Consider the following 11,871-nt stretch of genomic DNA (forward strand, 5'->3'; position numbering starts at 1 on the left):
CACGCGCCCGGGCCGCCCTCCGCGTCGCGCCGCAGCTGCTCCGCTAGCACCTTGAACGGCGGCGACCGCGGCAGCCTCACGGCCCCCGAGCCGCCGCCAGAAAATGAGTCAGCCGCCGCCGCAGCCGCCATGTCCACCAGCCGCCGCTGCCTTCCCGCCAACTTTGATGGGCGGTGAGGCCCGACCCTCGGCCACCAATCACGGGCGCGCTGGCGGAGCCAGCCAATGGTCGGCGTTGGGAGGCGGGGCTTCCACACGCAACTCCAGAATGCGCATGCGTATGTCAAGTAAATAAACGCCCCCAAGTTAGGACTGAACAGACGGAATGAAATACAGAACGAGTGAGGAGGGATAGAATAGTTTCTTTCTTTTCTTTATAAGTTTATGCATGCAAGAACTGCGGTCTAGACCAGTAGTGAGATGGGTAAAAGGACTCATCAGCAACAAAGTGGGGAGCAGCAGGGAGACAGGAGAGTTCTGCTGTGCCCCGTGGGTCACTTTCCTGGGCTGGGAATCAAACTCATGTTGCAGTGACTGGTGACAGCTTGATAGCGCTGAGACTGTTAACTCCTGTGCTACAAGGGAGGCCAGGAGAGAACTGTTTCAATGCATCTAAACTTTGGCGTGCATGCAAATATTGTAGGATGTGAGTATTCATCTTTACGTTGCCTTGCACAGTTGGGTATGCTGAGTAAATGGTAGTAAATAAATAATAATAAATAAATAAAAATACTAAAACGAGTAGTAGAAGAGTGAGCCCCTATTTATTTGGAGTACCAAGCCTCAAGTCAAGAGATAAGGCAGGAAGAGACAGTGACAGCTGGTAAATTTAACATTATAAAAGAGGTTAAGAGTTAGTAAAATACAATACTTTTTTTTTAACAGAGGAAATATACATTCATTGTAGAAAATTTAGAAAAGAAAATCTAGAATAATGTAAAACTTTCTCAGATATCCACTATTAACTCTTGGGAGCACAAGCATCCAGAATTTTAAAGTATATGTTGTTGCTAAACAAATATTTTGTATATTGTTTTCACTTAATAGTGAACATCTTTTTATATCAGCAAATATCCCTCTGATATTTCTGATAACAGAATATTCCATTTGTCTTATATGTTGAACCAGTTTCAAAAGAGTCAAACATTAATCGTTACACACGTTTCAAATAAATTCCTAGAAATGGAATTTCTCCCTGGTTTTGGATATTTCCCATCAGCAAAATTCACAAGTCCTAAACTAAGTCACTTAAAAGCCAGGAACAGCCCTTGGAAACCATATGCTTAGCGCCTCCTTCAGTACCAGGATACAGAAGGGATCCTCAAGAGATTGATTTTCATGAAGCAGCTAAGACGAACCATGCCAGGCCCTGTACTAAGAGCTAGGTGGAGACCATCAGATAGACTCTCACCCAGGCAGTCTCTGTTCTATACTGATGGGGAAACTGAGGCTTAAGGAGCTAAGCAGCTTGCCATGACCTCTCTGGCAGTGGCCTCTGGAATCCTAACTTTTTTTTTTAAAGATTTTTTTATTTATTCATATAGAACTGGGGTACAGGCCAGAGGTGCAAAGGGTAAGAGACAGAGCAGGGAGCAAAACAGGCAGATCGACAAAGTACACTGCTGAGGGGAGCAGCCGGCGGGTCAGGAGAGGTCTGCCGCGCCATGTGGATCTCCTCCAGGGCAGGGGGGGGAATCGAACTCATGCGGAAGTGGCTTAAGCTTCTCAGTGCAGTGCTTTAACCCGCTGCGCCACCAGGGAGGGCCGAGTCCTAACTTCTTTACCTCAACCCTAATCCTAGAGTAACCAGGCACCTAGGATAAGAAGGGAACAGGGATCCTAACCCAGAGAGAACATGAGGTCCAGGCCCTCCACACCTGTGGGTTCCAACTGGCCTTCCGCAAGGCCCCGGGGTGCCAGAAAAATGATGGGGGGCGGGGAGGGGAGTTGGAGTGGAGGTAGGGGCTCCCAGTCCTCCAGTCTGAGCCTGGAAATCTCTCACCATTCTCTTAGCCTTCAAATCTGTAGACAAACAAACACCCATACACACACGTGCGCGCACACACCTCTCCAGCCCCATACCACGTGGGTTGTGGGCAGAGTGATCGCTCCATAACACAAGTCTGAGCATATCAGTGCCTGGTTTATAATCTCCTGAAGATCTAATCCAACCGGGGGGACTGCACCTGGAGGGCCCAGAAGGAGAGCGAGCAGGGGCCTTAAGCAAATTGCCAGTATTTCTGAACAACCAGGACATCTAGGACAAATGGAGGAGTGGAGCCAGATGAGGCTGTGCCTACAGAAACACAGCTCTTTCTTTCTTTTAAAGTTTATTTATTTATACACAGAGAACTGGGGTAAAGGTCAGAGGTGCAGGGTGCAGTGAGAGGATTCACCAGAGTCAGTGGAGAGCAGAACAGACAGACTGATGAAGTACACTGCTGAGGGAGCAGCGGGCAGGTCAGGAGAGGTCTGGGGCGCCCTGTGGGTCACCTCTGGGGCAGGGATTTAACTGGTGCTGCAGCGGCTGCAGTAGCTTCATAATGCTGTGCTTTAACCCGTTGGCCACCAGGGAGGGCCCCAGAAACGCATTTCTTATCCCCATTTTACAAATGCTAAAACTGAGGTTCAGGCCAATAACAAGCCTGAAGGCTTGTAGCTAGTGAGGATAGAGCCTGCACTCAAATCCAAGTGCACCTGACCCCAAACTTCATGTTCCTTGAACCTCATGTGCCTCTCACTGCTGCAGAGGTGGGGCCGAAGGAAGAGGTGGGGAGACAGGCAGCCACTTGATCATCCAAGTCTCAAAGAATGATGTCAGGCAAAAGTCCGCCCACTGTGGGGCTAAATGACCAGAGCCAGTGCTTGGAAGTTGACCACTGGTTGTATCAGAGGGCAGGGAGAGAGGGGCACTGCTGAACCCCCAAACCTGCCTGCCCTAAATAGGTTCTGCCATCCGCCGCATCAAGAGAAAGCATAGAAGACTTTAATGAAAAAGAATTTAATACAGTGAGTCTACAATACCAAAGACAAAGAATCTAACTTCTAAATCAAACACCTGCAGTGACCCATCCCCACGTGGGCAAAAGTCCACCCAAGAGGGACTGGCCCAGAGCAAAGCCTGAAAGCTGCCACAAGACTAAAGCACCTTCTGGCTGGGACCCATAGAAAAGGGTCAGACAGATCCAGACAAGTCTGGGAGGAAAAGAGCAACATCAAAATCAAGATAAACGCTGCCACAGTCACCTCCCCACGGGTCTCTCACCCACGTCTGTGTCCCCTAGTCCAGGACCAAGAAACAAGCCTGGTTTCTCCATCACATGCTCCCTGCTCCGTGTGGCTTCCTCAGGGCTCTTTCTGGCCTCCGCTTCCATCCTGCTTCCTTCTTCCTTCAGATTCCTTCTCTCTTCTCTCCTTTTCTCTGCTCAGCTCCACCCTCCTTCTGGGTGGGGCAGGGAACCTGGAACTTCCCCTTCTCCTGGGGCCCCCTGTTGCAGTTGTCAGGGGCTGGAGGAGGACACTGATGACAAGGGGTCAGTAGGGGGGTGGGTGGGTGGGGGAGTCAGAATTGCTTTATGACCTGGCTATGCTGGTAGTTTCATGAACCTCAAAACCCATAGAACTGCAAGCAAACACATCCCCGAGTCCCCAGGCCAGGTGATTCTTGAGAATGCAGGAACACACCGATCCGCTGCAGGAGACTCACACAGCGCCCCGGAAAGTCCAACAGGATGTAAATGTCTATGCTTAAAGTGAGGGGGACGAGGGGTGGCGGGGAATGCATAAGAACACCCTCTGTCTGGTGGGCACAGAGCGTGAAAATACTCTGGAACTACAGAACAGAGGGGGTGGTCGTAAAACATTGTGACTTTCGTTAGTGACCCTCTGAATTGTACACACTTTGAAATTATGGTGTTTCTGTGAATTTTATCTTTATTTGAAAAACAGCAAATATAGTTCAACCCAGAAAAAAATATCCAGGGATAACCATGCCCTAAATCTACTCCAAGAAACCCAGGCCTCAGAGAGGCAAAGTAACTGACCCAAGGTCACAGCCAGCAGGAGGCTAAGCCTGAATCAGTCTGTGTCCAAAGCGCCAGACTGGATGTGTGTGACATCCACGGGTCGTAGGTGACAAAATAGCTTAGATGTTGCCCCTCAAAGAGACAGGTTATTACCTGGAGGTGCAGGCCAGCTGTTTGGCTTCAGCCCAGAGTGACCGCGAACCAATATAGGTGAGTTTTTGGAAAACACATTTCCTAAGCCAAAAATGGAGACCCAGACCCCACTCCGCGGGTCCTTCCTTCCGGAGTGTAAATCAGTGTGAGCTTATTTATGTGAAAATTCTTCCAGGACTGTAAACAAGAAACCCGAGTCCTTGCATTGTACCTGTAAGGGACGCCGTTTCCCGAAATGATCACAGTTCTGTGAAAGTGGAACCATTCTAGAAAGTCGAGACTGGGCGTTGCCATGCATACTTGCACTTTAGAAAGAAAAAGCCTCTGAGCCAGCAGTAAATAGAGATGTCTGCTTCTTGTGAAGGATGAAGGACGAAGGACAGGAAGTGGGGCCGGGCTACTGAACCGGCCTCCAGCTGCACACCTGCTGGCGCTGGGCTGGGGTCGGGGAGCAGAGGTGGGCGTGCCGGCCACCAGCGGGAGCCTCAGAGCACATTCCCCAAGCCGGATGCCCCAACTGCCAGGGAGGGCAGTTTCCTAACTGCCCTGGCTTTTCTGGGGGGTCATGACCCTTATTTCAGGTTCACCAAGGCACCCAGCCCTCCAACCTGGGAGCCACCCCCGAAGGACTCAACCCGCAGCCTTACAGGGTTGAGACACTGTTGACTGAGCCCAGCTGGCAAGAAAGGAAGTGTGAATCAGCCCCAGACATCCTTCAAAACCCTCTTATTGGGGTTCCACGGTTGCCAGCTGCCAGACAGCATTTGCTTGACCTGGGGCGGGACGCTGGGGCACCGTGCACAGATACAGGGGTGCAGGGAAGCTGGGGGCTCTGACTGCGGTGTCTGGAGACAGCGTGGCTTGGCATAGGGGGACGCGGGAGGTGAGAAGTGGTGGACTTCGGTCCAGCCCCCGAGAGCGGCAAGGATGACACCTGGCATCTGAGCACCTGGCTGATGCAGGTGCCTCTGCTCAGCAAGGGTCACCGGGACAAGGTCAGGGGCCAGGGCCGGCTGCCTGCCTGCTCCCTGACACCCTCCCCGCCCAGCAGAGTGGCGCCTGCTCCATCCTGACATTCCGGCTGTCCATCCTGGTGGTCTTCCTGGAGGTGGTCCTCTTGCTGGGGTCCCCCCCAGCAGTGAGGAGCCCCTCCAGGAGGCACCCACTTGAGTGAATCCCAGCTCCGCCTCCTAACTCTGCTGAGCAGTTCCTCAGAGGGACTCAATTTTTCCATATGCAAAATGGCATTGATCCAGCGGTCCAGACCCCTGGGCGAGGGCGGGGTCCGCCCAGGGCAAAGAGCTCACTCGTGCAGCTCCTGGCGACACCTGGCTGTGCCCATGTTGCCAATGGAACAGGTGAGCCTGGGGAGCCCCTACTCAGAGTCTCCCCCAGACTCGGGGTGCCCCTCTGCCCACTCGTGGCCAGCCTCTGCCCTCAGCTAATGGACGCACAGGTGACCCCGTGCACACGGGTGACCCTGTGGTCTGCACCGCTGCAGGAAGGGCTTCCTAGCCCCCTTTCTTGGGAGGGAAAACTAAGGCCCAGGGCCACCAGCTGGATCAGCTGTGGTGGTTCCACTGTGGGGCTTTCTTTTTGGCCCTTTGGGCCTCTGGTGACCCCTAAGATGGGTGCCCACGACGCACCCGACCCCCTGGTGGGACACTTCTGCGGTTCCCGTGGCTGGCTTTGTGCGGCTGAGAGCACAGCTGCAGCTGGGAGCGGCCCAGATGTCCTGCCTTCCCTCACATCCCTGTTGCTGCAGCCAGAGGCCAAGAAGGGGAAGCCACAGATCAGACGGGCTTCGCTCACGGTGCCCACCACGCCGGCTGTGCAGTGTCTGCTGAAACCAGACCATGGGGTTTACCGGAATCGGCGCCTCTGAGCAGCACCGAATGTGAAAGCGAAAATCACACACACAGGCACACACATGTGGTGTGCCTGTCACACAGCACAGTGCACAGACAGCTCCACACAGCAGGCGCACGCACGTGCACGTCGGACAGGTGGTGCCAGCCAGGTGCTCCCGGGCCCTCGCTGACTCAGCCTCATCGCAGCCCACACCGGCTTCACTGGGGTGCCCCTTCCACCTGCTCTTCCTCCGCTCTGACCTGGGAGCCCTCAGCCTGGCCTGCCACCCTGACTTCTGTGCCATCTTAGGCAAGAAACTCACCTTCTCTGTGCTCTGGTTTCTTCACCTGCAAAGGAGGACAAGAGAGCCCTTATCACTGGAGAAAATTAAATGATGATACACGGGAAGCCTCAGCACAGTGGCTGCTGGAACCCAGAAAGTTCTCAGTGGATGTGTGATAAGTGAATGTCCAGCTTTCTGCTAGGCACATTGAATGGTCGGCCAGCAAATGGCAGCTCTTGTCTGAGAGGGACCGGCCACCTCCCAAAGGGCTCCTCACCCAAGGCCCCGGGCTCCCTGCCTCATCCGACCCCCCTGGGAGTTGGGAAGTCACAGCTGCCTCAGGCTGGTGTCCAGCCCAATGGAGGGGCTGTAGAGGGGCCCAGATGAGGACTGGCCCCAGCAACACCTGCAAACCCAAGGAAAAGGGGGACAGGGGGAAGCTTGTGGCCCAGAGAGGGAGGCCTCCAGCAAGGGAGCTCTGGACCCCGGCACCAGCTTTCACAGCACTGCTGAGCAAGGGCTGCTGCATGGGGAAGCATTGGCCCAGGGGAGGCAGCGGAGAGCTGACTGGAGTCCTCCCTGTCATGCACAGCTGCCTGGACACTCCTTTATTGCCCCAGGCCTCCAGTCCCGCTGGAATGGTCTCGGGGTGGGCCAGACCCGGCTTGCGAGCTATGTGACTGCAGCATTTCAGGGACCAGCTTCCACCTGACATTACGATCTTGTGCGCGCACAGTAAACATCCTCTCTTTTTGGAAGAATGAAAATTGCAGATTTTAGCTGGTGGTTTCAAAATGCTGTAGTTGGTACATGTTTGAAGTTGGGAGTCAGAGCAACCAAGTTGGCTGATCTTGGAGGCCTGCAGAGCTCCAAGAAGGAGGTCACTGGGCTCTTGCATTCTGTGGGGAGACAAGTAGCCTCTCGCCCCAGGCCCGCCTGGAAGGCCAGCCCCACAGGAAACAGCACTTGGCTTCCCTGAGAAGATCTCGGAGCTGCCCCTGGCAAAGCCGCAGGAGAGGGCAGTCCCAGGACACAGGGCCGCCCCAGGCTCCTGGGTTTCCTCAGACTCCACAGGGAGCCCTGGTGACACTGGTCTGGGTCCAGGAAGACACACAGGGGACGACAATGACAACAGCAAAAAATGGCAGGTGCATTCACAGGCACGCCCTGGACAGGAGAGCACCCAGCGGGGAAAACCAAGGCTGGAGTTGGCCTGTGTCCTGAGGCCTCAAAGCTTGGCCTAGCAAGGATCTGAATCCAGGTTCATGGAACCTCAAAGCCCAAGAGATTTCTGGCTGAGGGCCTGGTTCTGGGGCTCCCCAACTCCCACCCTGACCTGTGTAGGGGTGCAGGGGGTGTGGCTCCCCATGCTCACCCACAGCACAGTCATGGTCCAGCACCAGGGCTTTGGGCTCCTTTTCTGCCTGAATCCTCCATGCTCCCAGAGGAAGCGTGAGGTGCAGAGTCCCTGGGCTTCCCCAGCACAGGGAGGTGTCACATTCCAGAGCTGGAGTCTGGGAGTCTGGGAAGCACCACCCGTTCCATTGTCTTTCTGGGCCCTGCCTGCTGTCCCCAGAGAGCAAGGTGGGGGATTCAGAGGCCCAGATGCAGCCAGGAAGTCCCAGAGAATGGTACAGGCAGGGAGGGGAGGTCAGAGACGGTGCTGGGGACAGCCCCCAGGGTTATGGGGGCACAGGTATGAGACAGGAGGGTCAGGGCTGGCATGACTGTGCTCTGGGTGGGCAGCGAGAGACAATGAGCACTGACTGCAGCAGAGAATTCCAGGGCTCCCTTTGTAATTGTACATGCCAAACACCCCGAAAGCAGGCCCAAAGAGGTTGAACAGCAGCCTGTGCCTGGGAGCCATGCTGTCCTCACAGGGGTTCCAGAACCCACACTCCACACATCAGGTCTAGGAACTGAGTGAGGCAGCAGGTGAGGGCGCCAGGGAGGTCAGCCAACTCCTTGGGCATCCCCAGGGAGGGCACAGGAAGGGCAGAGAGCAGGTAGGGTGGGCAGGGGGCCAGCAGCAGGTGGGAGGAGGCCCAGCAGTGCCCCAGGCCTGTGGGGCCCTGGGAGGGAAGGCAGGCTATCAGCCCACCTAGCACAGTGCTGGGCTTTGAAGCAGCCATCCTGCTGCTTGGAACCTCTCCTAAGGAAACCCCCCACCCCTCCTGGGGGCTAAGCAACAGCCTTTGTCTCTGCAGGGACCACACACATTTCCTGAGAAAGGCAGCTGGCTCTGGGAGAGGCCTCTGGTCCCCAGCACCTGGTGGGAGGCTGGAGGGAGTTGGGGGGGAGGGGTTGGGAAGATGGGGGGGGGTGGAAGGAGGAGGGCCGGGGGCACTGTGGGTGGCCAGGCCCTCGTCTGTGTTCCTTAACCCTCTGAGTTCTGCTAGAAGCACGCTGGGGCGGTTTCTGTGCCAGAGCTCGTTACTGCTCAGAGTCGCATGTGCGAGCTGGGGTGGTCTTTCTCCCGGAGGAGCAGCCGTGTTCAGCAAAGTGCAGGCCCCAGATACACACCGCCTGGATCATGCCAGAGCAGCGTGGGCCTCAGAGAGCCCAACCTCTGCAGGGAGCATGGAATGAGAGGGTGGGGCAGACCCTATGCTCCCCCTGCCAGCCTTCTCTCAGCTTGGCCTCCTGTCCCCCGGACTGTGCACCTGGATGCCACTCGAGGCCCCGCCACTCAGGGAGCGAGTAGGGGAGCCATACAGCAGGTGTCTGCCAGGTCTGGGCAATCGATGCCCCGTGGCCAGGCCGCTTCCTGGGACTTTGCTACTTTGCCTCAACCTAGCCACCTGCAGTGGGGGCCCTTCCCCAGGTACTCTGGTGCCAGCGCTGTGTCAGGAAGCCACACAACACGTGTATGAGGCAGAAACTGGTATTAAGGGATGGGGGATAAAAACAGTAAGGCCGGAGGGGAAGCCGTAAGGTGCAAGGTCGGGAGCCTTTCACACAGGAGGTGGGGAGAAGGGATTAGGGAAGCCATTAGTCAGGTTACGGAAGCCAAGACCAGAAGCCAAGACCCTCAGGCCTCCGTGCCCAGATCAGGAGGCGCCACACCCAGACAGGTGTCGACTGTCGGAGGGAGTGTCAGCTGAAGGTGGAAGATACAGGATTAAGGAACAAGCCATCCGCTCAAGAAGATAAGCCCCTCCCTAGGGAAAGAAGATGATAACACCCCCGCCCCAAGTCCTCTGCCGGCCCCTGCCTAGGCAGGTGCTTTTTCCACCCACTCTCCCTCCGCAGGGCAGCAGCCTCCTGCTTGCCCGTGACCTGCTCCTGCAGGGCGTCTCTGCACTGACCCACCTTGGCAGAAGCCGCTGTCCTAAGGCACCCGCCTGCGACCATCAGGCCTCTCTCAGCAAGCCTGCCCCTTCCAGGCAGCTCTTCCTGCCCGCCTGCATCCCTGCAAGCGTCCTTCTCTGTCTGTCCCTGCTCCTCTGTGCCGGAGCTCTGTGGGGAGCTCTGGAGAAACCGTTCCCAGCGTGAACCCCAGGACGCCACACTCACCTTATCGACTCCAAAAACATCATTAACCTTGTCGGCTCATGCTCACATCGACAGGAATATGAAGATGGAAACCATCGCAATACCGAGCCCAGACTGTCCAAAGCCCTAACCTCAATCTCAGCGTGCAGCCTGCAACGCCCTTCCACAGCAAGTTTAAGAAAGAAAGCATCTTTCTTTTCTTTCTTTGGGAAAAAACATACAGTGCATGCAAGGATTACACAAAAATGCAAAGCACCCAAAAGAGTCACTGGAAAGTCGGCTTCCTTCCCCTCCCTGCCCAGCCCTCCCCACCTTCTCCCGGAGGCAACCCCTGTGTGCAATTTCTCCCGTGTGTTGGGGAGAAGGAACTTCTGGGTTCCTGGGCTGGTTGAGCAACCAAATTAACATCAGACAGATTAGGAGAGAAAAATGTTAATCACTTTCGGATAGGGAGTGTACACAGACGGATTCCAAGTGGGACAGTGGGACTGGGCCTGGGGCTTCTGGGCGGGGACTCACAGGACAATTATTGCACACACCTCCTCCCCCACACACCTGGGCAGGTTTCTCTGATAGAAAGTTTATTTCTGCTAAAAGCCCTACTTCTGGATCAAAGCCCCAAATGTCATTCTTCTAGTTAAGGGAGGGGTCAACACCAGGCTTCCACCTCTCAGCTCAAAATAGTCCCATCCCAAGGGAACACACCTGGGAGGCCTGTCCTTCAGGCACTTTTAAAAGGAGCAGGCCCAGGGCATGCAGGTGTGCTTTTGTAATTTATTTTTAATGCACGCAGAGCTGGGGTGCAGGCCAGAGGTGCAGGGTTGTGAGAGGATTCGCCAGAGACAGAGTGGGGAGCAGAACAAGCCGACTGATGAAGTGCACTGCTGAGGGGTGCAGCGGGGAGACAGGAGGGGTCTGCTGCGCCCTGTGGGTCACTTCGCTAGCCGGGGATCGAACTCTTGCTGCAGGGGCTGGGGACAGCCTTACAGTGCTGCACTTTAACCTGTTGCGCCACCAGGGAGGGCCCTGGTGTGTGCTGCTTTTCCCCTGCGGGCTGGGACCTGGCCTTCTGCAGGTGAGCTTGACTTTCCCGCTCCGGCACACGGTGGGCCCGCCTCGAGGGTCCCCAGCCCCTGCGGCCCGCTCCGCTCTCCGCAGTTTCTCCGCGCGCCACCTCCCAGAGGTGGGGCCTCCAGTGCGCGCAACTTCGACCTCAGCAGACACAGATGCATTTATCTGTCCGCCACGAACACTGGGCTCCAGATGCCTGGCGCCACTTGCGCCCAGATTCTGGGTGGGAGCTGAGAGGAGGGGCCCAGTGGAGGGAAGGTCGGTGCTTTCCAAGAACTGAAAGTGGAAGCAGAGGGCGGTGTGTGCAGCGCTGAGGCTTCTGCAGAGCGAGGGGCCTGGCTGTGTGCTGACTCCAGACAGAAGGGCCCGAGCTGTCCTGGGGGACAGACACACCCACCGCACCCACAAACCTCAGAGCCTCTCGGGCTCCAGCGTTGCCTTGGCCAGGGACCAGAAGCAGGGGAAGCCCATGTGTGTTCAGTAAGAGCTACACAGGGCCCCTCCTCGGGCCAGGCGGCCTTATCTCTTCATTTTACGACGACTATTTATTTATCTTTATTTATCGAGTGCAAGGACTTCTCCAGGGTTTCTTTCACCTTCCATAACCTACTATAAGGAAAAAATAGTTTCTCGTACTCATTTTGCAGGTCGGAGGACTGAGCCTGGGACGGGGAGCCCACCCAGAGCTGCACTCTGACCAGAAGCCCTGGTCAGCCCAGCTGTGCTGGGCCACCCCAGGCCTCCCGACCCTGACATTGTCAGGGAGATCTGAGATCCTGCATGTCTCCCCAGCACCATCAGAACCACAGTTTGAGAACTGCTGCTACATGCTGTCTAGAACATTCTGAAAACAAGCCAACCAGCAGAGGCTTGCTGTATCTCACTACCGATCCTTTACAGGGCGAGGACAGGTTGACAAGGCCCTCAGGCCGGGCTTCTTCACGAAAGTCTCCTGCATACCCACCCTGCTCCGTGGCCTGTTCACCAGTGACT

General features: G+C 55.8%; 1 protein-coding gene across 1 annotated transcript in view; it reads right to left on the minus strand.

Moving 5' to 3' along the window:
• The window catches only part of RMI2 (RecQ mediated genome instability 2), a 5,099-nt gene extending 4,968 nt beyond the window's left edge, over positions 1–131 (minus strand). The window contains exon 1 of the mRNA XM_012731656.1: positions 8–131. Within this exon, the coding sequence (XP_012587110.1) occupies positions 8–131 (124 nt within the window). The remainder of the gene's footprint in view (positions 1–7) is intronic.
• Positions 132–11,871: the final 11,740 nt, after the last annotated feature.

This window comes from Condylura cristata, unplaced genomic scaffold, assembly GCF_000260355.1.
Source record: "Condylura cristata isolate star-nosed mole 26May11 unplaced genomic scaffold, ConCri1.0 scaffold00032, whole genome shotgun sequence".
Lineage (NCBI taxonomy): Eukaryota > Metazoa > Chordata > Mammalia > Eulipotyphla > Talpidae > Condylura > Condylura cristata.